Source organism: Mus caroli, unplaced genomic scaffold, assembly GCF_978045245.1.
Source record: "Mus caroli unplaced genomic scaffold, Mus_caroli_1 scaffold_16, whole genome shotgun sequence".
In the NCBI taxonomy this organism is placed as follows: domain Eukaryota; kingdom Metazoa; phylum Chordata; class Mammalia; order Rodentia; family Muridae; genus Mus; species Mus caroli.
In genome coordinates this window covers 39,355,163-39,382,454 of record NW_028227271.1, presented here as the reverse complement: position 1 = coordinate 39,382,454, position 27,292 = coordinate 39,355,163, and the positions used below count along the sequence as shown (strand labels likewise).

The window sequence follows — 27,292 nt, the reverse complement described above, 5'->3', positions numbered from 1 at the left end:
GGTGTAGCTATGATCTCCCTAATATCTAAAAGCATCAGAATGATAAATCATCACTGTTTTCTTTGTGGTCCTACGTGTGCAGAGTTGATGCCACATGGCTGACGTCACGCTGGGAGTGATAGAGACAAGATTCAGATTGTGGAGTGGCCTCTTGACACAGTTCATTCCTTCTCTATGTCCCCTTACATCACAGAACGCAAACAGTATCTCTCCATGGGGGAGATGAAAGGGTGAAGCTTTCTGGGTCTCCTGTGGGGGGCACGAGACTCAGAGAGGTGAATGATGGATCCCAGGCCAGATGTATACTTGGTGGGATTCTTGGAACTTAGCCCCTTGCTACTGTGTTTGATGGGATCCCGACTGAAGCCATATTTTCCAGACATAGTATAGAATGTTTATTTTTCTATCTGTATTGGCTCTAGGCTTGTCATCACTGTGTCAAGACCATGTTCTGGATAAAGTCTCTCAGCGACAAGAAATCAATCTTTTATTGTGCTTTAGTTGCTACACGGAATGGTCATTAGTTAAAGCATGGAGTGTTTATTGACTCATGGTTCTGAAGCTGTTTCTCTAGCTAACTAGGTGAATTCTGGCACATTTCAGCTTTCTTATCTGTATTTCTTGCTGTCTGTGTTCATGAGTGAAGAGAATGTGATGCAGTTGTCCCAGGAAACTAGCTTCTCACTCCAACCATTGGCTTTCTAATTGTTCCTCCAAGAATGCACCCTAGGGAGTTTGCACTTGCTGTCCCTTCTCTTCATATCACTTTCCTCCCTGTTCTTTTCACTTTCACATTATTAAGGGTTAATCTTTGGCATCATATCCTCAAAATTGTATTCCTGGTAACTCAGTTAGATCTCTGGCCTCCAGTAACTTAAACCATTCTCTCTCTCTCTCTCTCTCTCTCTCTCTCTCTCTCTCTCTCTCAACTTGCATCTGTCTGTCTGTCTGTCTGTCTGTCTGTCTGTCTGTCTGTCTGTGTCTGAGTTTATGCCATGTGTGTACAAATGCCATTGGAGGCCAGAAGAAGGCATTGTATCCCCCTGGAACTGGATTATAGATAGTTGTGAGCTACCTGACATGGTGCTGGGAACCAGACATAGGTCTTCTGGAAGAGCAGTAAGTTCTTTTAACCTTCTTTCCAGCCCCCACATCTAATCTCTTTATTGCGTCTATCTCTGTCTGAAAGTAGATTACATATTGCTTTAATAATAAGTCTGTTGTCCACAAGCAGTATATTAGCTCCACAAGAAAAACACTTTCGCCAGAATTTATCTGGGTCATGACACAGATTAGGCACAATGCAGGATGCTCATCTATATCAGCTGAATGAACGTACAGGGATTATGAGGTCTTTATGTCAGAATTTGACATAATACTTGGCTTGGTATAAGGTTAGTTTAAAAGAAAATGCCAGAAGTTACTAAGCACCCAATAACATCAAGGTTCTATTTACACATGCCCTTTTCTAATTTATGTAGGAACTCCTCTAAGTCAGACTTTTGGCCTTATAGATCTTGTGTATAAGAAGTGATCAACAAGGGTGGTGAATGAGGAAAACCTCAACTTGTGCACTTGATCTTGGATACTCAAAGACCAATGAAACCATCCTTGTTCTAAAAAAAATTAAACCTTTTTATTAGTATATTTATTTTATATATAAAAGAAATACAAAAAAAGAGAAAGAAACACAAAGAAAATGCTTTTATGGCAAATCGGATTTGTCAGTGCCTTCAGCTTGTGCTCCAGGCTCTGGCCCACTTGGCGTTAGCAAAGTCCGCCGGTTGTAATGGCTCTTGATGATGCCCGAATTGCTGTTCTCGTTGAGAAGTTGCTTCTGCCTTTGCCTATTGAGAGACTGGACAAGGCCAAGGACAACTGCAGCCAGAGAATATTGCCCGGGAAGTCTCCTTGGGGGTAAGATGAATGGGTTGGGTTGGACTCGTCCCAGGAGAAAGTACGTTTTGATTTTCCCTTCTTGTTCACTGATGCCCTTCACATATATCTCCCCACGGTAGTCAAAGGCAAAGCCCTGGTCCTTCAGGATAAGGTAGGTCTCCTCAGGAACTTGGATCCGGCCACTTACTCCCGTGCTGTCCATTCGGCTTGCCAAGTTCACAGTTTTTCCCCAAATGTCATACTGTGGTTTCTTAGCTCCAATTACACCTGCTACCACTGAGCCGTGGCTGATGCCTACAAAGGAACCCACAAGAGCAAGAAATAAGGTAGAGGACGGGCAGTTAGGTGTGATTGGCATTGTGTGTAGTCTCTTGGGGGAGCAGCATAGTCCAGGTCACTACGTCAGTCACTTACAAGCCAAGTCATCTGGATCGGTTATTTAACTCATGTGGACCTCATTCTACCCATCTATGGACTGTGACTCTGAGTAAGACACCAGGGATTTCTCAACCTCAGCTCCCTAATGTGCAGGCTAGAAGCTACATGATCACTTCTGATACCTGTGACTTCTTAGACATCATAAGAGTCAAATGACACAATGTCTCTCAAGGTTTTTAAAGAGCTAATCACCATTGACATTCCTGTGCATTCTACTGTGTGTGTGTGTGCCTTATGTATAGTGTGTAGTGTCTAGAATGTATGTATACCTGTGTTGGGTATAATGTACAGGGTATAGTGTCTATGTGTTGAGTATAGTGGATAATGTGTAGTATATGGTATATATATATATATATATATATATATATATGAATATATAGTATAATGTATCCTGTGTAATATATAACTGCATACGTATAGTGTACTGTGTAGTATGTAGTATATATGTGTGCTTGTCAAGCGTAGTATGTAGTGTCTGCGTGCACATGTGTTTTGGTTTTGCTTTAGCCTCAAATGATCTTATTCAGAATCTATAATACTAATCTTTCCAGTTTCCTCAAGTCTCTGGTCAGAAGTTCTTTCCTAACTGATAAACTTAACAATGCAAGAAGGACCTCTGTTCTCCTTCTATTCCTACATACTGATAGATTTTGCTTTCATTACCTGATAATATTATATTACCTGCTTTTTAAATTGTTTTCTGTCTCCACAGTAGGAGTCAAGCCTATGTCTTCTTATCCATCCTGCCAGCATCACACATATAAGATGCCTAGTCACTGTTTATAGAACTATGAAATCCTTGCTTAAAGGAGACAGATATGCATAGTACACATCTAGAGGAAGTCTGTCATTGCTAGAAGAGCCATCAAGTTTTCCTGAAGGAGTAAGCTTTGAAATTATCACTAAAGCCACTTCCAAATAAAGTGCAGCAGTCTAATATATCCCACCAAAGGGTTAGTCCTGATCTCACCAATGTCTTTAGAATTTACTTAGGCTATTTCTCTCTTCAGGGCTAATACCCTCTTTTGATTCTTAGTTCAATGATTTCAATGATTTCAGAAAGAACACGAGGTTGACAGGAGATGTGGTATCAAGCCACATCCCAGCCATAGGCTCAAAACCATAACTATAAATCCTTATTTCAAAGAACAAAAGCATGTGCTATTCCTCTGATCTGAGGAATAGATATTGGTATTTCTTAACCCCCCTCTCTTTTCTTGCAAGCTGTTAAGGGAGAGCCTAATGAAGTAAAATGGCCTGTCAGCCACAGGACGTCTACAGCATAAAGACAATAGCAAAAGTTATTTAAAACCATTGCCCAGTAGCCAGGATGCCAATCATCTCAGAGTCAGGCTCCCTGAGTGGCTGCTGGCATCACTGTTTGGCAGTGAAATGTGATATTAGGCTAGTTGACTCCTCTCTTTTAGGACCAAGTTATTTTATCTATAAAATGCAAATGTGAGCTAGGGCAGAGGCTTTAGGGCTGGATGTCTGGAGGAGCCTGAAAGCCCAAAGCAGATGAAGGAGGAATGAACACATCGCACAAACACGGAGGATTTATTCAACTGCTGTAATTACCATGGAGCTACTTTGCACAAGGAGTTTCTGTCCTTGCAATGGAACGAGACTGCATAGCTGAGAAACTGCTACCTTCTGCCTGTATCTGGCTCAGTACAGTATGTGAAATCCTTAGAGGCAGGAACCTGCGATATTCTGAGGCATTATTGAGAAGAAGCAGAGAGCAATGCATTGACCACCAGCTTCCAGCAATAAGAAAAAGTCAGAATTATGTGATTCTTGGGCCATTGGCTGCCAGCCTAAGCATGCCTTTGCATAGGTGACAATGGAGCTAGGCAAACATGTTGGAGGAGAGGCCAGCCTAGTGTTTGCTTTGCACTTCTGCATAGGTCAGGATTCTCCTACCTTGCTGCCAGCATCTTGGATGAGGAAGTCCAGGAAGGCCTGAGTTGACTCTGTGCCTGTCCTTGTCAGGGTCACACAGAACTTCATGTATTTTGTAAGAAAAAAAGTTTTCCTGGACTGACGCCCATGAGCTGATAGAACAAAGACACTTGGCCCAGTGAGACCTCCACCTCTAGCTGCAACTCACCGATTCGGAGTTCAAAATTGTTGAACGAATGCTTGTTGATCTCTTGTATGCTTTCAGTCAGAGCAAGAGAGAAGTCAGCCAGGGCACACAAATGGCCCCATTTATCTTCACATTGCTGGGGAAAACATGAGAGAAGGGTGCATCCAACATTACACACATATGATGTCTTCAGCAGAGGTTTTATGGTTTGGTCCCCTACTGCACATTCCTTAAAGATGATAAGCATGCAAGTGAGCCCTCCACACTCAAGCCATTAGGTATACATCACAGGAGATTCAATTAATACTACAGGGTGTGGGTGATGACACATCTTCCTTTACATCTATATTTATAAAGGAAGTTTGCCACATTATGAGTCCCTGAGTATCCTCACAGGTGTGCATGATTTTATATAAATGCCCATCTGTACACATTCCTATCCTTGTGCATGTAGGTTTCCTGGTAACAAAAGATGTTTCTGCTTCCTCTAAAATGCTCACAGCATCTGAGTAAGGCATGCTCTGTATATGCTTATGAACCCTTGGAGGGAGGTACAGAGTAAGCCTCTTCGGTTTCAAAATCTGTAACGTGACGTGAAGCTTGGGGGCTGTGGCTACCTCTTCCCCATTGACTGAAATTGTCTGTGGCATAGAATTTGGGACCCTACAGAGGTTGGTAGTTCTGTTAAAGGCTAGGTGTTAGGTTATTTCTGGTCTTGCAGACCATATAATCTTTGTTGTAACTCTTCAGTGTTGTCATTTTGGTTTTAAATGAGCAAAAGATAAAATAGAACTAAATGGGAGTACTTGAGTACAATAAAACTTTATTTACAAACATGGGGCAGATGTGGCCTGGAACTACTTGTTTTCTAACTCCTGCTATTGAGGGTCACACTTGTACACCAACAAGTGGGTTTGATCTTACATAGCTATGCTTAGAGCATTTTCCTTTGGTTAAGTCCAGTGATGACTTAGTGAGGATTCCATCTACCCTAATCACTTTGACTCAAACTCATCTAACATCTGTTGAATATTTATAAGGGTACAGGATTTATATAGGGAACATGAAAGTTATCTCAGATAACTCACCCATTAGCCCTGAAAGGCAGATGTTCGTATCCCCATTAACACGGTCCAACGTTTTACAGAGCCACCAGCACCCTCCTCCCCCACCATCACCACCAGTCCTCCCAACTCTCCCTCTCCTCTTCAACCACCACCACCAGACCAACCCAGTTCTTTCCCCGCTGCCACCGCCACCACCACCATCACCACCACCACCACCACTGCCACCACTGCCACTACCATCACTAGCGCCCACCATGAAACAGTTTTCAAGGTTAAAATGAAAACAAGAGTAAGAAAATGGACTAGTATTGGGGGTTTTGGGGGACACCCACAGCTAAATCACAGTCAAGGTATTTTGTGGTACAGATTCTGTTTGAGATTCAGAATGAAGCCTGGGAGGGTTTTTTAATAGCAACTTATCCAGCAAACCTCTTTTTTTGTCAAGGGTGAATGTACATCCTGGAACCAGGATAGCCCAGTGTAGAGCTCCCTGTCGTGGGAAATATTTAAAAAGAACCTGCCAACTCTCCATGCTCCTGTTTCTCTCAAACCTGCCAACTCCCTTGCAGGGCTGGGCTGCACTCCTGCACTCCTGCTGCTGGCAACTCTCTCCAGCTAGCCCCTGCAGCATCTGGCTGAGCTGCTAGTTCACTCTCTGCCATCAGCGCTCCCACATTCCAGTAACCAAGTAAAGCAAAACTCTTGAACCTTATAATTAACCAGTCAGATTTATGTATCAATAAATTCTCAATTTACAAGAAGCCAATACAATAATTTCAGTACCAATTGATAATGATAAAAGCTTTATCCAAATTACTTTAACCTTATGATAACTACCTTATCATAACTACCCGTGACTGGTTAAAGCCACTTTGATTCACATCTGCCTCCATTCTTCTTCCCTCTTTTTTCTCCTGATATGCTGTCTCTGCAACTTTTAGTGCTGCCTCTCCTTTCCCTGTCCAATCACAGGCCTCTTGCTGCCTTAATGTAATTGGACAGGGACAATCCTGCAACAGCTCCCTCCCATTGTTTTTCAAGCCTTCCTTAGCATGTGGCAAGAGTCAGCCCAATGCACATTTGTGGCCAAGTCCAAGGACCTTCCTTACCTGTTTCTCTGGGGACAGTCCTGAGACAGCCATGTACGTACTACCAATGGTCTTAATCTTCTCAATGTCCTGAAACCGGTCCTCCCCGAGCAGCTGCAATGGACCCGGGTCATGAAGTTAGACCTTGTGTTTATACGGCTACTGTGTTGGGCTCTGAAAGTGTGTTCTCCCCCCCCCACACACTATGGAGAAAGATCTAACTTAAATGGTTGAGCATCCTTAATTTGTGTAGAATGTTTCAGATAGACAGAAGAAAGTTCTGGACACCATTGCACACTGTGGTGACTAAATTAAATAATGAAGTATTGTATACCTGAATGTCCATAAGAGGCTATACTTTAAGTGGTTTTTCCACAATGTGGGGTGATGAATATTTTGATTGACTTAACTAGACTATATTTTAGACACTTATCAAGGCATCAATTTATCCAGATAAAAATTGATTGTGAAAATTAAATAACCTATCACATGTTTATGTTTATAAAACATCCCAAGAGTTCTGATGCTTAGATTTACCTCATCAAAGTCAGCAATGATCTCATTCAGCAAGCGCAGACATTCCACCCCCTGGTTGTTCATTTCTGTCTGAGAGTAGAAGTCTGCGAATCCAGGGATGGAGGCGAACATCACCCCAACAGCATCATAGGATTGAGAATACAGCTCCTGGGGCAGAGAGGAGGCAGAAATGATCATCAGAGTTTTGCATGATGCTACCTGTGCATAAGGACCTGGCAGACATGCACAGGAATCCAGTGGCAGGACAGAAAATGAGATTTCAGGTATGGTACATCAGCAATGTATGACTTAGTACCCCCCCCCCCCCCAGGCTGCTATAGAGAATACATCAGGGTGGGTTGATGAAAACTGTAAATGTATTTCTCATGTTCTAGATGCTTGAAAGTATCCAACACTTACTTTCTAGTTGTGTCCACACATGCCAGAAGAAGCAAAGCAGCTCTCTTGGAACTCTTTAATAAGCACACTAATTCAATTGTTATGGTTTGAACACAAAAAAAATCTTCCAACAGCTTCATTGTTAAAGACGTGGTCTCTGGCTGGTGGATCTAGTCATTGCGAGGTACACTGGATCACAGGGGCTCATGAGTTAACTCTTCAAGGAGTGATAAGGTGGTATTATTGGGAGATAATAGGAGGTGGAAACTAGTTGGAGGAATAAGTTTCTAGACTATGTCCAGAAAAATACACCTTAGAAAATTTGGAGGGACACAGATAGTCCATTCCTTGCACCGTGAACACAGAATCATTAGGTGGTTTAGAATAATAAAAAGTATGCAATCTTTAACCTCAGCTAAGCCAGCACTTGTGAACGGTATGCCTTTGTCCTTGGCCAATTCTTCTGTTCTCCTCAAAGACTGGTGCAGAGTTTCACCATTCTCCTTCACTTAACCCACCACAATGCCCTTCTGCATAGAAGATCTTTCTCCTGCTGTACCAAGTAAGCTTTGGGTTGGAGGTAACTATCCCTGTTTTTAGTCCTTATGTGCGTACATCTTCATGTGTAATCATCTTCAACTCCATTTGTGTTTTACCTCTTACTGAAAAGTAGGATCTTGGCCCTTATAATTTCTTCAGCAACGTTACCCCTGTCTTAGTTAGGTTCCTATTGTTGTAATAGAATCACCATGACCAAACACACACACACACACACACACACACACTCTCTCTCTCTCTCTCTCTCTCTCTCTCTCTCTCTCTCTCTCTCTCTCACACACACACACACACACAAAACAAAAACAAACTAAAAAAATGCAAGTTGGGGAGGAAAGGGTTATTCAGTTTATACTTCCACGTTGCTGTTCGTCACCAAAGGAAGTCAGGACAAGAACATAAACAGGGCAGGATCGTGGAGGCAGATGAAGAAGCTATGGAGTAGTGCTGCTTAATGGCTTGCTTCCCTTGGCTTGCTCAACCTGCTTTCTTATAGAACCCAGGACTACCAGCACCACCCACTATGGGCTGGGCTCTCCCCCACTGATCACTAACTGAGAAAATGCCCTGCAGATGGATCGCATGGAGATTATTTTCTCAATGGAGGCTCCTTCCTTTCTGATGACTGTAGCTTGTGTCAGGTTGACACACAGAACCGGTCAGTATCACTCCCTTCCCTGCCAAAGCTCTCCTTTCTTAGGTCTTACTCACTTCCTCTTCATGCTGCTTCCTGCTCTTTGTCTTTTCTAAAAAAGAACAGGATACCCTGATCCAGTAGGCACATGTGTCTATCAACCCGGCCTTCATTCTGGCTTCCATCCTTCTTATGCTGTATTTCTCCTCTGTCTGTTTCTATTCACATCTCAAGCTCTAATGAAACAAATGGAGAAAAAGTCTTCTAAATTGGGAAAAATCAATGTACACATGGCAGCTCCCATCTCACTGGGCATCCACATAGCTCAGTATGTTGGCCACTTGGGACCTTGAATCTCTTGACTTTCTGTGAAATATCTTGTTTTCTCATGTTTGCACTCTTTAAGGATTTGCTTTAGAAAGCCTGCCTATTTTCAGCATTTTGTCTGTGACTCAGTGAATGTGTCACATTGGACATCCTCGCTGGACAGATCTCATTCATGTTCAACCTCTCCACCACTCATATGTAGCAGTTTCCAAGTCCATATTTCCAGATTAGTTCTGGGACTTGGCTTAACCTGGATTTTTCTGACACTCTTCAAACTATGATGGTACAGGCCTGGAGTGTTTTCTCTTTATCATGAAGCACTCATCTGTTCCTTCGTCCTCTAACTTGTTAGAAACACTAGAGTTGTGAAATCTACAAAGGGAGTGTTGGTTATCATTGACTCTTTCCTGGTCCTTGACGTTGGCCCTATTTTAGTGTTGCTGCTATTTTTTAAAAGCAATGCTCTTTCCAGTGTCTTGATTTACCACTAAGAAAGCTTCCTACTCATAGGCCTCCAGCCTTGTTCTACTCAAAGGCGTTCACCACATGCTGCCAACAGTGAGCGATCTTTTTAAAGAGATCTATATGATATTGGATATCATACATTCCTCCCGTCTTAAAGCTCTCTATGGCCCACAGTTGCCTTCAAGATAAAATTCTAACACTACATCACAGTATATCTTCATGGTCTTACTACCACCCACCCCTTTAACCTAAGTGTCTACAAGTCCCTGATTCTTTGGGCTCCTAAAACACTCAAGAATTTATATGTTTTGTTTTTGTATTGATGTTGAACTCAGAGCCTTGAAGGTTTGTGCTCTTCCACTGAGTTATACTGCTGGTCTGTTTTTCTGCTTCTGTGTCCCATTGTAGCTGCTATTACAGGTGCTATCCCTGCAATTTTCTCTCTACACAACTGTCATGGTTTCTGTGAGTTTTTTCTTTGGCCACAAGAGGTCACTCTGTCAATGTGACCAGCAGCTTTGAAGAGGCATGGGATTAATGTCCCCTAATCAGGGTTATCTGCAAACCACTGATGGGAAGTGATGTCTTGAATCCTCTTCCTTCACTCTTAGAGCCATTCAAAAATGGTTTGATTAGGCTCCCATTGCCCATTTAGGTAGCAGGTCTACCCAACAACGCGTCAAACACCAGTGCATTCTTTCTCTTCCTTCCATTCTGTATTTCCTAGAATCTCCTTCAGGGAAGTTGCTGCCTCTGAAGTTCTAGTTTTCCAAGGTTTGCTTCTGGAGGAATCCGAATAGTCTCTATGTTACCACATAAGTACATTTCTTTCTCCTACCTGTCCCTTGTTGGGAACTGACCCTTCAGCCTTGAGGTTAGCTCCTTAACCAGGCAAATTCATGTTTCCTCTTTTCACTAACCATGTGGAGAGGAGTTTTGCACAAACTTTCTAGGGTCTTGAGTAGGAGCAGGAGGCTGAGCTCAACGCCACATGAAGTTCTGTAATACATCCCTTGCTCCAGCATCATTGCTCTAACACCCAACTCTTTCTTTAAACATGAATCTTCTCTTGGCCAGATGCTACCTGGTGTATCCATGAGACAGTAATATCCATGAAGAGAAATGCATAAGCACAGGCTCTCAGGTGATGATAGGTGAGATACATAGGAGACCAAAATTGGATCCATTGTTTTTCCTCAGGAATTGGGAGAATGGTTCTGTTGACCCACTTACTGACTGTCACAGAACATAAAGACTGGTGAGTATCCATCTTCATGAGGGGCAGGAAGGGGAAGTCATACTATTGAGGTTGCCACATTGGAGGTGAAATCTTCTTCATCTTGGACACAAACAAGTCCTTGAGGTGATAACTACCAGTGACTCACATCTTAGTTGTTGTGTCCTTCTCACTATATGCTCCACAATTAGATGAGAGGGAAGATTTTATAGGGAATTTCCCCCAGGAGGTCAGGGCAATGAATGTGGAAAGAGAGGTGATGAGTCCTGCAGATGTGGTCACATGTCTTTATGCAGCATGGTCGGCTCTCTCTGACCTCTAACCTCTCAGCTGTGAAAGGGGTACTGGCTCTTGTGCTTTGCACCTCGTCTCACTGAAATGTCCTATTCCAGTTGGCTATTTATTCCACTGCTTTGCAGCTGGCTGTGGCTTTGTCACTGGTCTCAGTGACAAAGTGAACTCCCTTCATCTTTGCACTTTGGGAATTGGGTAGAAACAGCTTTGGACAAATTGCTGCCTGCTGTGGTTTAAATATGAACTGACCATAATGGGCTCCTGTCCTGGGGACTTGGCTATCAGCTACAGGGATTTGGGGAAATGTTTGGATGCTGAGAGCCCTGACCTCATTGATAGACTGATACTTTGATATATTTGTATTGAAGAAAGTAGGAAGTGGGTCACTGGGCATGTGTCCAGACATACACCTTATTCTCCGTTACCCACATCTTGCTTTTTCCTAGCTGCAGCGCAGGGAAGTAAACAGCTCTGCTCTACAATGTGCCTCTTCCATGATCCTCTCTGTCACCACAGGCCTGGAAATCATGGTGCCAATCAGCATGTACTGAAAACCTTGAATGCAAAACGAGCCTGTCCTCCATTAAGAGGCTTGCTTGCTAAGGCATTCCTCTACAGTAGTGAAAAACAAAACAAAACAAAAAAGTCCCAAACCAAAACCAAAATCCAATGCACTAAATCAAGAGGTCTTGTTGTCTATTCTTTCATTCCTACTGCTTTAGTTAGGGGCACAGACAACTCGAGGTGGCTTATTCAAAGTGAGACAATTCAAGTTAATACACAATGGGCTTAACTAAAAAGATAAAGGGAGAAATAGGAGACCCTAGTAATCCCCCTGGGAACAAAGCAGCAGAGCTCTCATGCCCCTTTAGATTAGGAGACATGAGAACAGCTCAGGAATTTTACACAGGAACAGTATGGCAGTTGCATTGAGGAGCTGTGGAGGAACACAGCCAGCATCACGTGATTCCCAGGCAATACATATCCTGGCTTCTCTGCTTCTCCTCACTGAGATACCCTAGTACCCTCTCCCCTATTGGCAGTCCCCAGTCTGAGTGCCAGAGCCCATGGGAAGTCATTGATGCTATGCACTCAGTTTGTCCCCAACCCTACCCTGGGCCAAGTAGAAAAGAGGATGAAGGAGCTTGGAGAATCATACGGAAGAGACTCATGTAGCCTACCCACCACCTTCAGAGAGGGCCACTTTATTTAACTCACTCCAATTAACTGCTTTCAGGGCTCCATCTGTTTCTCCCTATTCTGGAATGAAGAAAACTAAAAGCGTGCTGTAAACTGTCAAAGGATAGATGGATATAGAAAAGCTATAATCGTTTTATTGTCATCTTTCTGTGTGGGTTGGAAGCAGAGGTTTGGAGCCCGTAGGGAACTGTGAAGGCTCACACTTCCCCCTCCTCCATTCCACTTGAGGATGCAGGCGGAGAAACTGCTCTCCTCTCTCCTCGGGGGAACCGTGTTGTAGGGATCCCTTCTGTGCCCAGGCTGCTGGGAACTAAGCCCTGTGCTTCTTCTACCAAGTGAAGCCAGAGGAAGAAAGAATGTCTGTGTCCAGTGACCTTCTTTGTCATTCAAATGTCTGCTCAAATGTCTAGCACTTTCTCCAGTCCTGTTTAGTGGGGTTTGGTCCACCCCTCAGCTGAGTACCTAGAGTTTTGCACATCTCCTGTTTTCTTTCATTTCACGAAGAAATCAGTCTCTCTTGGCTCTTCCCCAGGTACCTTACTGTTTCTATGGCATGACTGAAAAGCAGCTTTGGGCTGTCCTCTGACATTCCTGGGTTTCTGCCTCTCCATTGGGTGGTCATGATTGACACACAGCCCCATTCTCTCTGCTCTAGCAACTGTCAATAAACTTGCAACAAAGTTTCACGAAAAACAGTCCCCAAACAGAATTTAAAAATCCATCTATTGAGAAGTGTGAGTAGCTTTGATCTGTATTGGAGAGGTGGCCCTCCAGGAACCCAGTGCTTCTGCTCTTTGATATTCAAATCCTGCCTCATCTTTTGCTGTGTTTTTTTTTTTTTTTTCCCCTTTAGTGGCTTGGATGGGATTACCTCGGTTTGTTATCTAAGGTCCCAAGGCAAGGTCACAAATTTAACATCATTGGGGGGTCTTAGAGGAAATATGAATGATAGGGCATGGTTGGGGTAATTAGAGACTCCATTCTCTTCTTAAAGGCATCATACCCACGAATAAAAACAAGCCATCAAATTAATAACCAGTGTTTTTCATCTCAACCAGCTGTTTAAAGCTTTTCTAAGAGCTAGCCTGATCTAACTAAGTCTCATTAGCCTCTGTCAAACTGACTGCAAACTTTGTAAGGAAAAGGTAGTCCCAATCCAGCCCTCTAAGACAGGGCACATTGTCTTTGTATCTCTTTTACAAGGGCCAGCAGGTCTTGTTTCAGTTGTTTCTTCAAGGGATCAGGGATCAGGTATGGGGATCAGTGGTGACGAAGGCTGTATGATTTGTATTCTTTAGCTCACCATCTTGTGAAAATGAAGCAGCCAGATTATTTCATTCTTGTGAGGCCTCTTCCTGAGGCTGAGTCCAAGGATGACCCCTGAGGGGGGTCTGTTCATGGCTTTAGGTCTGCCTGAAAGTCTTACAGAGCAAGATAAAGCTCTGTCACATACCAAGCGTCTGGCATTTGAAACAGCATTAAGTTTGCTCTTGAGAAACTTTTCCTCAGAGGTTAAAGGGTGTGCTCGATAGTTTCAATGGTTTCATTTCTCACAGCAGCACTGCCACTTCTACCTCCCATCAATGGAACTCATCTTCTCTCTGTCTCCATCATCTCCTAGGCCTCCCACCAGGGTCTTCCCTGAGCTGTTTTAGGATCTATGATTAGCTTTGTACCTCTATGTTCTAATCTATGCAGTTTATTGATTGTTACGTGTGGAATGTTCCCAAGCTCCTGTTTCACTTAAAAGTGTCCCAAAGCCTTATCATAGCCCCAAAGGCCTGACTGACAGGTTCCTGCCCAGGTTATTTAATAATATACTTTGATCTTTGCAGTGAGCGAATGGCGTTCTCACCAAATTTGTGTCCATTTGGAGCAGCAGATCTTATTTGGAAGTGATAGTTTTGTAGCTGTAACTAACTAAAGATGAGATCATCCTGGATTAGAGTACATCCTAGATCTGATGGTTGGTGTCCTTAGAGGAAAGAGGCTGATGTCATTACAAAGGAGGGTATGGAAGATGCAGGCACAGATCAGAATGGTGTTGCCACATTCAAAGGAAGATTTGGGGGCCACCAGGTCCTGGAAGGACCATAGAGAGGGCATGAGCCTCCTAGCACCTTGATTTGACAATTGTAGTTGAAATTCCCTAAGTGGACCATCAGCAAGTTATAATACAAAAGAACAGTTGATGAGCACCTACTACATGTGAGGCACTGTGCCAAGAATATATGGGCCTCCCTGTAGCTGGACTTTGACTACTTTGTGGGTTCTTCTTTCTTCTACCCTTCTCCCACCCTTTCAACTTCCTAACACTAAATAGGAGAACAAAAATAATAGAGGGGAAAGGAGGCAATGCTACTTCCTGCTAATTAGGAGCATTGAGTTCCTTGGGGTAAGTCTGATCTTTGCCAGTAGGATATCTAATTTCTTCTTCTTGTTTCTTCTTTGCATGCAAATACTTAATAAACCACAGCCAACCAACCAACAACCCACCACTAACAACCCCGCCTCTAGGGCCTAGCATTATATAACCTTTCAAAAGTTCCCTAAATTCCATGTGTCACAAAATTGCAGCAACTCTCCGCTGCTGGCAAAATCATGCTCCTGCTAGAGCATGAGGCAAATCATAGTCATCTGTTGTGGACAATCTGAAGCAGCCACATAATCCACACCTGGGATTAAAGTGAAATTGCTTTTCAAAAAATCCAAAATTCTCACTACACCTCCCCACATAAACACACCCACACTTACACACCTACTCCCATAACACATATGCATTTCATATGTATATTCACACAAATATGTGTATATATTTGTGTGAATATCTATTCATATATATATATATATGCATATACATCATGTATATATAAAAACTATTACTTTAAATTGTGGTGAATGAAACTTAATCATCTTCACCCTGTATTTATTAACTCAGTGTTATTAAGTATATTCACTTTGTAGTGTAAGTTTCATTGTGACCACAGAATATTCCTCAGCTTGCAAACCTGAGCAACAGTAACTCCACACTCCACTCTCCTTCAATCCCTGTCAACCATATTTCTGCCCTTTCTCTATGTATTGACATCTACATGTAACTTATGTAAATGTAATTATGCACAATATTAGTACTGGTGATTGACATATTTCACTTAGCATAAGGCAATACTGTATTGTGTTCCAGGACATCATTTCTTATAGATGAATAACATTTTCTGAGTCTGTGCATGAGGGTGTGTGTGTGTGTGTGTGTGTGTGTGTGTGTGTACATGTGTCTGAATGTATGATATCAATCCATGTATCTATACATGAATAACTGAGCTGTTTTCACCTTTTGTCTACTATAGTAAGGCATAAACATCTTGTCATTTGAGGCCACTTTTCAATTATGTAGATATACTTAGAATTGTTGGAGCTCTTTCTATTTCTCCAATGACATCATGATATACCATATGCTATAATACATATTTGTATATATTTAATATATGCATATACATATATAACACTTTAAAATTCAAAACCAATCTTTAATAAGAATTTTATATCCATCTAACAAATGAAGGACTGGATATTAGGGTAAACAGTGTGTAAATTTTATAGCATCAAATATGTTGGATTGACAGGCACCATGTGGTAGGCATGGTTGTTTTTCTTACACCTCCCTTGAGTGTAATAGAATTTTCCTAGAGCTCAGGATCAGTGTGAGCAGCTGTATACCATCCCGTTCTCCACTGACTAGTCTGACCTGACCTCACCTCATTGTCTCTGTCTTTCTCCAGGAAGTGGCGGGCCACGTGGCTGGGTAAGATATTGCGCAGCATGTTCTCGTTGTGTTCCCTCAGTTCCTTCATCTCGTTGATCTCCTCTTTGGCCTGTACGCGCCACAGGAAATCCAGGCGGGCTGTGTACTCCAGCTATAATTGACAGGAGCCAAAGAAAAGCAGCAGGTTCAGGTATGGATGTCTGGAAGGTGGTGGGAAAGGTTTCCCTGGGAGTTTTGCAGGTTAAATCAAGCTAGATTGTCTCATCTGAAGACACAGGCCTGAAGCCAAGCTATCTGGGAATAGCAAGAGCTTGCAGGGATGCACACCTGTTCTCCCAGGTGCTATCTACATGTAGATCATCTTCTCTTGTGTACGATGATCTGACAATCCCATTGTCCTCTATAGACTATATATGGCATGAGTCCAGGAAGTTTTCCATTTGCCTCATATTACATTCTTTCTGTCATGGACTTAATGTCTACCCTACCCCAAGACATTCATATCTTGAAACCCTAGTTAGCAATGGCGAGTCTTTGGCAAGTGGATCTTTGGAAGGAAGTTGAGGTTCAATGAGACCTCAAAGGTGAAGCACCTACAATGAGATTCCTGGCCTTACTTGAGGAGATAGGAACAGCTTTGCTTTCCTATTCTTATGCTGACACCTTGATTAAAGGTCATCTGAAGGGCGGCAAGATGGTTCACTGCAAGCTAGAATGATACCCTCATCAGCAACCAAACACTTTCAGTTCTCAATATGAAATTTTCTACCCTCCAGAATAATGACTGAATAAATTTATGTGTGTAAGCCACCAAGGTTAAGGCATATTGTGAATGAAGCTTGAACTTTGAGATGCCACAAAGGGATATAGTTATCACAGGGCAGAAGCTTATCAGCACATTTGTTACCCCAACACATGAGTATGTTAAAAATACATGTCATCCAGGTGGCAGTCATTGTGTTCTTGCCCTATTTTATGCAATATGCAAATACTATGTCCTTTAATCCAGAGAGGAGGTCTAATCAGAAGACTATACATCCAGTCATTATTTCACAGACAAAATCAAACAAACATTGTTAAGTCACTTGACCATGATGGTTACATCCAACTTAGGAGTGAAGCCAAGATTTATCCTTAAGTCTCAAAGTCAACTCAGGAGTCCATGCTCTCTCCCTGACCAAGGTAATAAGGTATAAATGGATAGTGGAATACTAGAAAGATCATGGGCTTCATGTTAGACAGCCAAAGCTTGGCGACATGGTCATAATTACATACTGTTGCATGGACTAACAGTGGCTTAATCTCAGTTTCCTTATTTCCAAATAAGGTGAAGAATAGTGGTGACCACAAGAGAACGAAGGAGCCAGGCGTGGTGGTGCATGCCTTTACTCCCAGCACTCGGGAGGCAGAGGCAGGCAGATTTCTGAGTTCGAGGCCAGCCTGGTCTACAAAGTGAGTTCTAGGATAGCCCGGGCTATACAAAGAAACCCTGTCTCGAAAAAACAAACAAACAAACAAACAAACAAACAAAAAACAACAAAAAAGAGAGAATGAAGGAAAAATTACTTAGGAGGCCTGAATTTACACATTAATTTCCTCTCATCCTGACTTTGCTGCTTACTGGAGATGGGCAGCTTCTCTTCATGGGCGACTCACAAGGCATCTTTATCTTAGCTTTGGGGGTATTGTTATTTCAAGGTCTTTAGCAATGAGCAGGAACCACAGACTGAACTGTTTGATACATGGTTGGATGCTCCAAATTCAAAGACTTAAAACATTTAGCTAGTTTCTGTGTTTTATTTTCAAGTCTCAGTGGAGGCACAAGGTCATCCATTCACCTGGATTTGTAATAGTAAAAGCTGGAAATGATCCAAGTGTTCATTCAGTTGGGTGACCAAACTGTGGCAATATACACAGTGGAACATAGTGCAGCTGGAGAAAGAAATGAGTATTTTTCTTTATTTGCTGATGGCTTCGTTTCCAAGGGAAGAAAAATATATACTGTCATATCATATGTCAATTACCTGAGGACATAAGACCAGTTATGAAGGAGAACATTTTACACACCTTCACCCACACACTCACAACCTCCTTTGATCAACATATTGTAGGTGGTAATATTTGCACTATTAATCTAGACTATTACATGTGAATTTCATGATGAAGCAAATGGGCAATTGTGATTTTGTCATTGAAAATAGAATTTGGGGAGGAGAAAAGGTATCAACAGCCCCAAGACTGGTGAGGGTATAAATGTCTATGGTCATTCCAGGCTTAGTGGCATAGACCTGTAACCCCACCACTGGACAGACAAGTCCAGGAGGATCAAGAGTTCAAATCCATCTGGGGTACAGTGAGTGGGATGTCAGCTTGGGCTACATGAGAGACTGTCCAAGCAAAGCAAAGCAAAGCAAAGCAAAGCAAAGCAAAGCAAAGCAAAGCAAAGCAAAGCAAAGCAAAGCAAAGCAAAGCAAAGCAAAGCAAAGCAAAGCAAAGCAAAGCAAAGCAAAGCAAAGCAAAGCAAAGCAAAGCAAAGCAAAGCAAATCTTATGGTTTTCAATTTAAAAAATAGAAGTATCACTGTGAAATCAGATTCTATGTTTCTAGCTCCCAACTCCTTTTAATTAAGTAATTAATTTTATGTCCCTACTCTTAAGGCCTAGAAAGAATGAATATCTACTGCAAATATGTACTTCTAACTTATAGGTTAGAGTTCCTAAGTTATTGAAAACACGAGTTCCCATAAACATAATACCTACACTTGCCGGGAACAGATGAATTTTAGGACAGAGAATTCATAACCTTTAAATATATTTTCAGACCATAAACAAGTCTATCAGATACTAGTGTGCTAAGTCAGCAGGACTTAAAACCAGTTTAAATAGAATTGTAGTGGTCAGAGATATGACAAATTGAGATTCTGTAAGACTAAAAACATCATGGATGGAAACAAGCAAAACTGCATAAAATGATAGTGATGTAAGGAGCCAAACTCAGTCATTACCTTGCAAAGACGCTGTGGAATGAACCCCACTGGCAAACCACAGGGGGAAGATTTTAAGGGAAGAGTCTTAACACTAATTTGCTTTATGAGCTACACTTGTAGGTGACATACAATTGATGAGGAGACAGTTCTTTTTTATAGTGTATTCCAGCTGATCAATTATGGGCTGCTGATAAAGCCAGCATGTCACACTATAAAATAAATGATCAGCTGCTAACAACACCAAAACAGAGATGAGAAGATATGCCATACCTCTTAAATGTAATTTCTAAAGAAGCCAATTAAATATTTCATGAAACTTTGAAACTGGATCTCACAAAGCTTCTACATGGAACAATCAATAAAAAACTCCCAAAGAGCTGAGACATATGTTCAATACTCTTAGAGGATGAGTAGACAGAGAGACATTATAAAAGTCTGGTGGCTCTCACAAAACACTTTAAGAAAAAAGCAGATGGTGGGAGATCACAAAGATTTAAAAATGTCTTCAGAGACACATCATGAAATGGCAAAACACAGACTTTGGATCTCAATTCAAATAAGCAAACTTGAAAAAATAACTATCAGATAAATAAATGGAAACACTACCTCATAGTTTGACAGAATCAGTCAATGTCTGTTTTCTTTTAAAAAATATGTTAATGGCTTTGTGATTAAGGTAGAAGATATATATACATATATATATATATATATATATATATATATATATTTCTAGATTCAATGATAGGATGTGTCGAACTAGTTTCAAGATAACCAAAGGGAATTGACAGTGGGCAGTGTATCTGAGGAGCCAGAGCCAGCTAAAACAGGCTGGACATGGGTTGGTTGGTAGGTCGCCATAAGTGTATATTTGACTTTTCTATACAATAAAGCAAATCTCTGTGTAGTCAGCAGGGTATAGAAAACATTGCTGATCCTGACTGCTCCTCCAAATCTCTGAGCCATCTTGAATGTCATTCAGCTCACAGGAGTTCCTCCTAACAAGTAGGATAGCTGCTATTATATATCTGGTTTAGGAGATATGAAATAACACATGACTTTATTATATAGATCTGTAAACATGGTGCATGTGAAAGCATCCTGACACATGTAAAATGTAGATTCATAATGCATTTCTATCTTGTAAGGCATGTGTGGATATGATCAGATGAAACCTTTAAATTTTTTCTCTTTCAGACTCAAGAGCATCAAGTGTTTTTTGTTTTTTGTTTTTTTTTGTTGTTGTTGTTTGGTTTTTTTTTGAGACAGGGTTTCTCTGTATAGCCCTGGCTGTCCTGGAACTCACTTTGTAGACCAGGCTGGCCTCGAACTCAGAAATCCACCTGTCTCGAGCATCAGGTTTTGACTTGTCAAAATAACAGGATTTTCTTATCACTATTTCTAAACACAACCCCCACCTCTTAAAAAATGCATAGTAGGCTGAAGTATAGAATAATTTCTTTAGCTTTCTGTTGAAGAGTTTTCATTAAACTGGATTTGAATCAAGAACATGAGGAGGAAATCTAGAGGGCTGGACCTAAGCCAAGATTTTCGTTCTTAGACCAAACCAGCTTAGTTTCCAGTCTGATGGTAGTAGGCAGGTGTGTCAGGCAGGCCCATACAGAAACTTGCCAGTCTACTACAGCCCAGACTTCAAGCATAGCAGGGATCATGCAAGCAGGTGGTATACATACTTCATAGGTTAATAATCTCCCTTGACTTACAGAAGACCTATTGCCTCTAGTACATGTTTTATTCCAGAAATGGGTTTAACACAGCCTCCTTTTTTATTTACTCTTCACTGAGTGGTGGCTGGAAGTACCAAAAGGGAAGACATCAGCTCAGTATCGCTGGTTAATAGAGACATGGATGGAAAACAGAGTATACGTAAGGCATAGGAATGGAATATTAAAGGTGAAGAATCTTTAGCATTTCCTCCAAAGGATCAATTGAAGTCGATTGTGTGTCCTTGATTTTCATCAAACCTGGCTGTACACAAAGTTTTTGTCTTTGTGCCAGGCTGGTCACATGACAGCTAATATTGATGGTACTGTTTGTTCTAAGAACATCATGTGCATTCAACCTCATTCAATAGTGTAACAATTTAACAGATGAGAGGGTAAGTATGAGGTGAAGACAGTCTGTGAAGGCGTCAAAGACTGAAGTCAGCTCATAATTCTAATCTGTGGCACCTAGCTCACATATGGTATGTGTGGTGTTGGGGTGGGGGGGGCGGAGAGGAGGTTCATCCAGCTTTTCTCTATCATAAATTTCTTCTTATGGATTAAAAACCTGAAAGCTCTAGGAATCTGAATGTATCAAGACTACTTACTGTCTGAGTGACATTGCTGAGACTCATGGAAGAACACTGGGTTCTAGATAGTCTCTGGAACCAGACTCAGAAGTAGGTTAGTAGAAACATTACCTCATTAATCTCTGTCTTTATGCACAATTGTAGTGGCAATAAAAGGCAAAGCTCAAACTCCCAGGGCTGCCAGTGAATCAGGCATAATATAGGATGCATTACTCATTCTGCCTGTCCAATAATCTGAACATTCACCTGCTTCAGTCAGAGGAGGGGGAAATGTCTGGCATATCATTTCCACATTTGTGCAAAATGAAATTTCCCAACAATTTGGTTGCATAACTGTCTCTGCTATTCTGGAGATGTCTAATTACATGTTCAACCCCACCCCCACCCCCAGGTCACTGGTGTACACCAAGCATCATTGAGCATTTTCAGTCTTTATTAAAAGTAGAGGGCCTCTGAATCACAAAGGGAAGCAGGGGGTAAGCCCAGGAGTAGGCAGCCTGTAACTAAGATGAACAGGACCCCACTGGATGCTATAGATAGATACCAAATGATGCAATACTGCAGAAAGTTGTCTATAATGGGAGGCAGGGCATGCTGCAGAGACAGACTGGAACCAGAAACTACGGAACATTTGTGTTCCCATTTCATTCTGGCTTTCTTTCTTGGCTTTGTGGTCTCAGAGGACTTGCGACTCTGCTTGTGTCTTGGAACCAGATGGACAGCAATGACTTCTCTGTCTGTGCCAAAGGTTTATTTTCAAGCAGCTAATAAAATTAAACCACGGAGATAAACATATTGCCCCTACACCCCAAATAAAACTATAACATCTCTACGAAACAGAACCTGTTATTGCCATATTGATTTTCAAGTAAATTAGAGAAGGTCATATATCTTTACTGGTGGAGTCAAGATTTGAATAGCAGTCTATACCTATACCTGCATCTGTATCTGTACTTATACAGAAGCTATGGTTATGGCACACTTATGTGAGTTTAAAGATCATTAGAAATAAGATGAAAAATATCAAATGTCACAAACTACCAGGTAAAAAGGAAGCACTTTCATACTCTTGCCTTACCTGTTATTTTAATACCGTTAGACTTTCTGCTCTCCCAGGAGAAATGCAGAGTATTCAGTAGGTTAGAAGGCATCTACTAAGACAGGAGGCCCAGACAGGGAATATGGCAATTCATGGGGTCTCTGAGTGTTTTTCTCTCATCTGTGTGTAGGGGATTTCTTACAACTCAGTTTAACACCTCAAGATAGAGTGCACACATAAACTTCCTGTAGGATAGACTCTGTTGGTTCTGTCTTGACAGTCCTCAAAAGGGAATAGGTAACGATTTGTTATAATTTGTATTCCAGACTAAGAAATTCTCTATCCGTGGAAGCCATGTAAACCTAGAGGACAGGACACCTGTGCTCAGAGACAGCCAGAGGAATTCTGGAAATGGTTGGTCCTTTAACCTTTACCTTACTGCTTTGTCATACGTTCAGTGGAGACATAAAAAAAATGCATCAAAATTACACTGGGGTGAGTGCCCATCGTCACAATAGGTATGGCAAAAAGGCCTTTGCCCTGCTTCACGTTGGTGAAGGAGGAAGGTGAGCTTTGGTGAGAGACTGGATATGAATTCTAGGTCTACTGTTCAGCTCTGTTGCTTGGCTGACTGCATCTGTAAAATGGGAAGAACAAAACTCCCAGCCCAGGTCGTTGACTAGGATTAAGTAAGGAGGGTGAAATGTCCAGCAGGAGCTGAGCAGTTAAATCCCTACTCCCTTTGCTTACTAAGAGTTTACACTACTCATTCCTTCCTTGCCCAAGTTTACACCCTCCCCATCCCCAACTTTTTACAAATAACTTCATGCATATATCTCTGAATTCTTGGCACCTTTTAATTGCTTTATCCCTGGTTTCTTAAGGGTTTCACCCCCTGTTTCCATGGTGATTTCTAGAGCCATGCCTCTATTTCTACTCTGACACTTCTTTTTTTTTAAATTAGGTATTTTCTTCATTTACATTTCCAGTGCTACCCCAAAAGTCCCCCATACCCTCCCCCCGACTCCCCTACCCACCCACTCCCACTTCTTGGCCCTGGCGTTCCCCTGTACTGGGGCATATAAAGTTTGCATGACCAATGGGCCTCTCTTCCCACTGATGGCCAACTAGGCCATCTTCTGATATATATGCAGCTAGAGACACGAGCTCTGGGGGTACTGGTTAGTTCATATTGTTGTTCCACCTATAGGGTTGCAGATACCTTTAGCTCCTTGGGTACTGTCTCTAGCTCCTCCATTGGGGGCCCTGTGATCCATCCAATAGTTGACTGTGAGCATCCACTTCTGTGTTTGCTAGGCCCTGTCATAGTCTCACAAGAGACAGCTATATCAGGGTCCTTTCAGCAAAATCTTACTAGTGTATGCAATGGTGTTGATTTGTTTTCTTTTTATTCTTACTTGTTTGAAGTGAAAGATGGACCAGGATTCAGGCCATAGCAGCAAGTCTGGCAGCACCTGGTTTCTATAGGGGAGTGAAAAGCTCTCCAAGCAATTATGTTCATGGGCTGCAGTATCCCTAACAAAGTCCTATATATATATATATATATATATATATATATATATATATATATATATGCTTTCTTATTTTTATTATGTCTTTTATTTTTGAGATTATAATATGTCATTTCCTTCTCTTTCTCTCCTTCCTCATAGTAGAGCTGTTAAAGTGGACAGGGAAGTCCATGAGGCCTCAAGTCTAAAACTACAGACAGCTAAAGAATGCTGGAAGCCAGAGAAATAGCCTTGCCTGGGAAGAGCATACCAGTCATGGTCTGTTGCATGAAGCCTACGATAGTGCTCCCAGGAAGAATAATCTACTCTTATGTAGATCCAGGGTAAGTGTACAGGGAACACCTTTGCCTGATTCACAGCCCCGGGGAAGCATCTTCTACATATAACACCTTTGCATGGTTTATGGTCTACCCTCTTCTAAGACATGCAGGAATGGCGTTGTATATTCTAGATCCTAATAAATAATAGGGGCTCAGAATGATTAGCATCAACATGGAAGGCAGGTTGTTCATGCACAACAAATCACTGATGTAGTTCTTCCTGTGCTGTTGTGGTTTGAATGTGGATTGTGCATCACAGGTTCATGCATCTGAACACTGAGTTCCAGATGGCGACCAAGGTGGATGGATTCTTGCTGGATGAAGCAGGTCAATGGGGGCAGATATTGAATTTTGATATCCTGATACCACTTCTTATTCACTATCTGCTTCCAGATTGGAGCAATACGTGACCAGGTGTCACACCTCTCTTGTGGTGCATCCGAGTTCCTTCTTAAACTATGAGTCAAGGCATATCTTTCCTTCCTGAATTAGCTTCTTGTTAGATACCTGGTTATAATTTTGATAAAAGTGACTAATATGTATTTGCTTGTTCCCTCACAAGATGGAGTAAAAGGCTGTGGAAAATAACATCAATTTTCCCTCAAAACAATCGATTTATACATCAATTTTTTATTCTAGAGCTGAGAAGACTGAGCCTTAGGGAGATAAGCCTGAGTAGGGCTGAGCTTGAACTATGACTCAGCTGACCCTCAAATACGAGTGCTCTCCTGCAGCAACACACACCTTCTCTTGTAAAATTCATATTTACGCCATGGAATTAGGAAAGACACCAGCTTGCCTCAGCCAGAAATTAAAAGCTTTTTTTTTTAATTAGGATAATGATGTTTTTGAAATAGAGGGACTCAGCGGTCATTGGAAACAAAGTTTCTCAGGTCATCCTCTCCAGCTTGGCTTTTTCACGAAGGCAGTTTTTTATTAGGAATCAGTTTATAAAGACCCTTAAGGTTCATTTACTTCAAGGAACAGTGAAGCTTAGCAGGGCAGTTTTATGGCAACAGGAAATGCCAGGTTAACTGTGCATAACTAAAGAAAAATATGGCATTACCTGTTGTCCATGGTAGAACACAGCAAGAAGGAACATGGCCATCAGCAGCAGTGATGCTTCCTTGGTACCCAGGAAATCTCTGTGGGAAAAACAACAGAAGAGTGCCACTGGTGACCAACAACCAACCAACCCCAAACAAGGGATTTGAAGGGTAAGGATGAAAAAACAGGTTCAAAATGGAGCGTGATGTGAAGAAATGAATATTTTCCAAAGACTACAATATAACCTGCTTTAAAGGTTTTGGTATCATTCATACAAGAAGATGCCACAGAACCTATGAGACCACATAGGGCATAGCTGGTAAAAGAAAATCTAAGGTTTAGTATCCAGACAATATGATTACATCAATATTAACAATAAAGTTTGTACTTGTATAGTGATTTTTTTTTCTGCATTTCAAAGAGTTTGGATAGTTTCTCATCAGAATATCCTTCAGTCATTCTTTTTAAAAGTCATTGACCTACTTAACGAGCCAGTGTTCAATGCGTACCATGTGATGGTTTTATTCCAACTGCCTTCACACTCAGATTATGATATTTGTCTATGAGTTGGATACTTTCAATTACTCTATCAATGAATTTCATCTTCATGTCAGTTTTATGAGTAGGGTCTCCTGGCTCCCATTTTCGAAATCCTTTAATGGAGGTTCTGGTCTTTTTATGCCAAGATAGTAACAGAAGATTTGTTGTTTCTTAGCTATAGTCCCAAAGAAGCACATCATGACTGAGCATCTACTATATCCTAACATCTGCTGGGATACAGAAATGAAGAAGACACCTTGCCCTTAGTCTTGAAATAATTCATTTGAGGCAAAAATCAAATATATAGACAATTTTCTAATTAGGGTAGATATATCCTTGTTGCTCTGACACTGTTTGAAAAGAGAGTAATGAACTGAGTCAGGCTGTTCAGGAAATACTTAAGAAGCCCAGGCTGCAGATTTAAGAACATATTACTTAGCTTTGCATTTACATATCTCTAATCTCAGGTTAATAAGCAAATATCAAATGTCACCTTTGAGGACATATGAATACTCAGTAAGAGAGACTGCTTGAATTTGTTAGAACTGTCCAACAAGATAGTGGGGAGGGTTGGGCTATAACTCATGTATTGAGGTACAGATCCTTCCTTGATTCCTTCCTGATTCCTTCCTTGATTCCTTCCTTGATTCCTTCCTTCTTTCCTTCCTTCCTTCCTTCCTTCCTTCCTTCCTTCCTTCCTTCCTTCCTTCCTTCCTTCCTTCCCTCCCTCCCTCCCTCCCTCCCTCCTTCTTTCCTTCCTTCCTTCCTTCCTTCCTTCCTTCCTTCCTTCCTTCCTTCCTTCCTTCCTTCCTTCCTCCCACTTTGATGTTTATCGGCTGCTGAGAAAAATGTTAAAAGACATGAATTTTTTTGATGATCCAGATTCCTAGTGCAGCTCTGATTTTGAACAGTTCTTTGACCTCAAAAAAGCTACTTGATTTCTCTGAGCCTCAGTTCATTCATACATGAAGAATGACATCACAATGTTTTACCCTCTTAACTGTGAGGAGGAAATGAGCAATGGTGGTGAGGTACTTGGCATGGTTCCTCGCCTGTACCTTCCTCTCACTACTCTGTGAAGCCTCTGACACAAATCTTGTCTATTGGTGTGCTGCTTTCAAGAATCATTTGCTCACATCACTTCATTTGCATAAGAGATGTCCTATGTTTAGAGCCTCCCCTGGATTCTGTCAATCTGTTCCAGACTCCTGCACTGCCTGGCGCTTCAGATATCCTCTTCTTTGTGATGTACAAGACTGATTTTAAGCCAAGAAAATTATCATTTGAAACACATTTTTTCAAGAGACAACATGGAGGCTTCTTGAATCATTTTTGAAAACAGTGATGGACTAAAAATAGAGGCTCAGCTAGACTAGACTCAGAAGAAAAAAAATGAAGGAAAATTATGAACAATTTCTGAATGTTTAGCTATATGCCACATGAAAACAAAACTTGTGTAGAGACCAAAGTATATGAATAGCAACCCAATCATATTGATTAAAAAGCCCAAAATGATTATCTTTTGAATTCAGAACTTGTACCTCCC

General features: G+C 41.5%; 1 protein-coding gene across 3 annotated transcripts in view; it reads right to left on the bottom strand.

Annotated features, from left to right (window-relative positions):
* Positions 1-1,312: 1,312 nt before the first annotated feature.
* Adcy8 (adenylate cyclase 8) overlaps positions 1,313-27,292 on the bottom strand; it is a 218,216-nt gene continuing 192,236 nt past the window's right edge. For 2 of the 3 annotated variants that reach the window (XM_021183267.3, XM_021183268.3), the window contains 6 exons: positions 25,226-25,304; positions 15,964-16,122; positions 7,119-7,265; positions 6,603-6,695; positions 4,448-4,562; positions 1,314-2,193 (listed from right to left, as the gene is read on the bottom strand). In XM_021183267.3, the coding sequence (XP_021038926.1) occupies positions 1,706-2,193; positions 4,448-4,562; positions 6,603-6,695; positions 7,119-7,265; positions 15,964-16,122; positions 25,226-25,304 (1,081 nt within the window). In that variant the 3' untranslated portion in view covers positions 1,314-1,705. Of the gene's footprint in view, positions 2,194-4,447; positions 4,563-6,602; positions 6,696-7,118; positions 7,266-15,963; positions 16,123-25,225; positions 25,305-27,292 lie in introns of all 3 variants that reach the window. The other variant, XM_021183269.3, reaches the window with a different exon arrangement.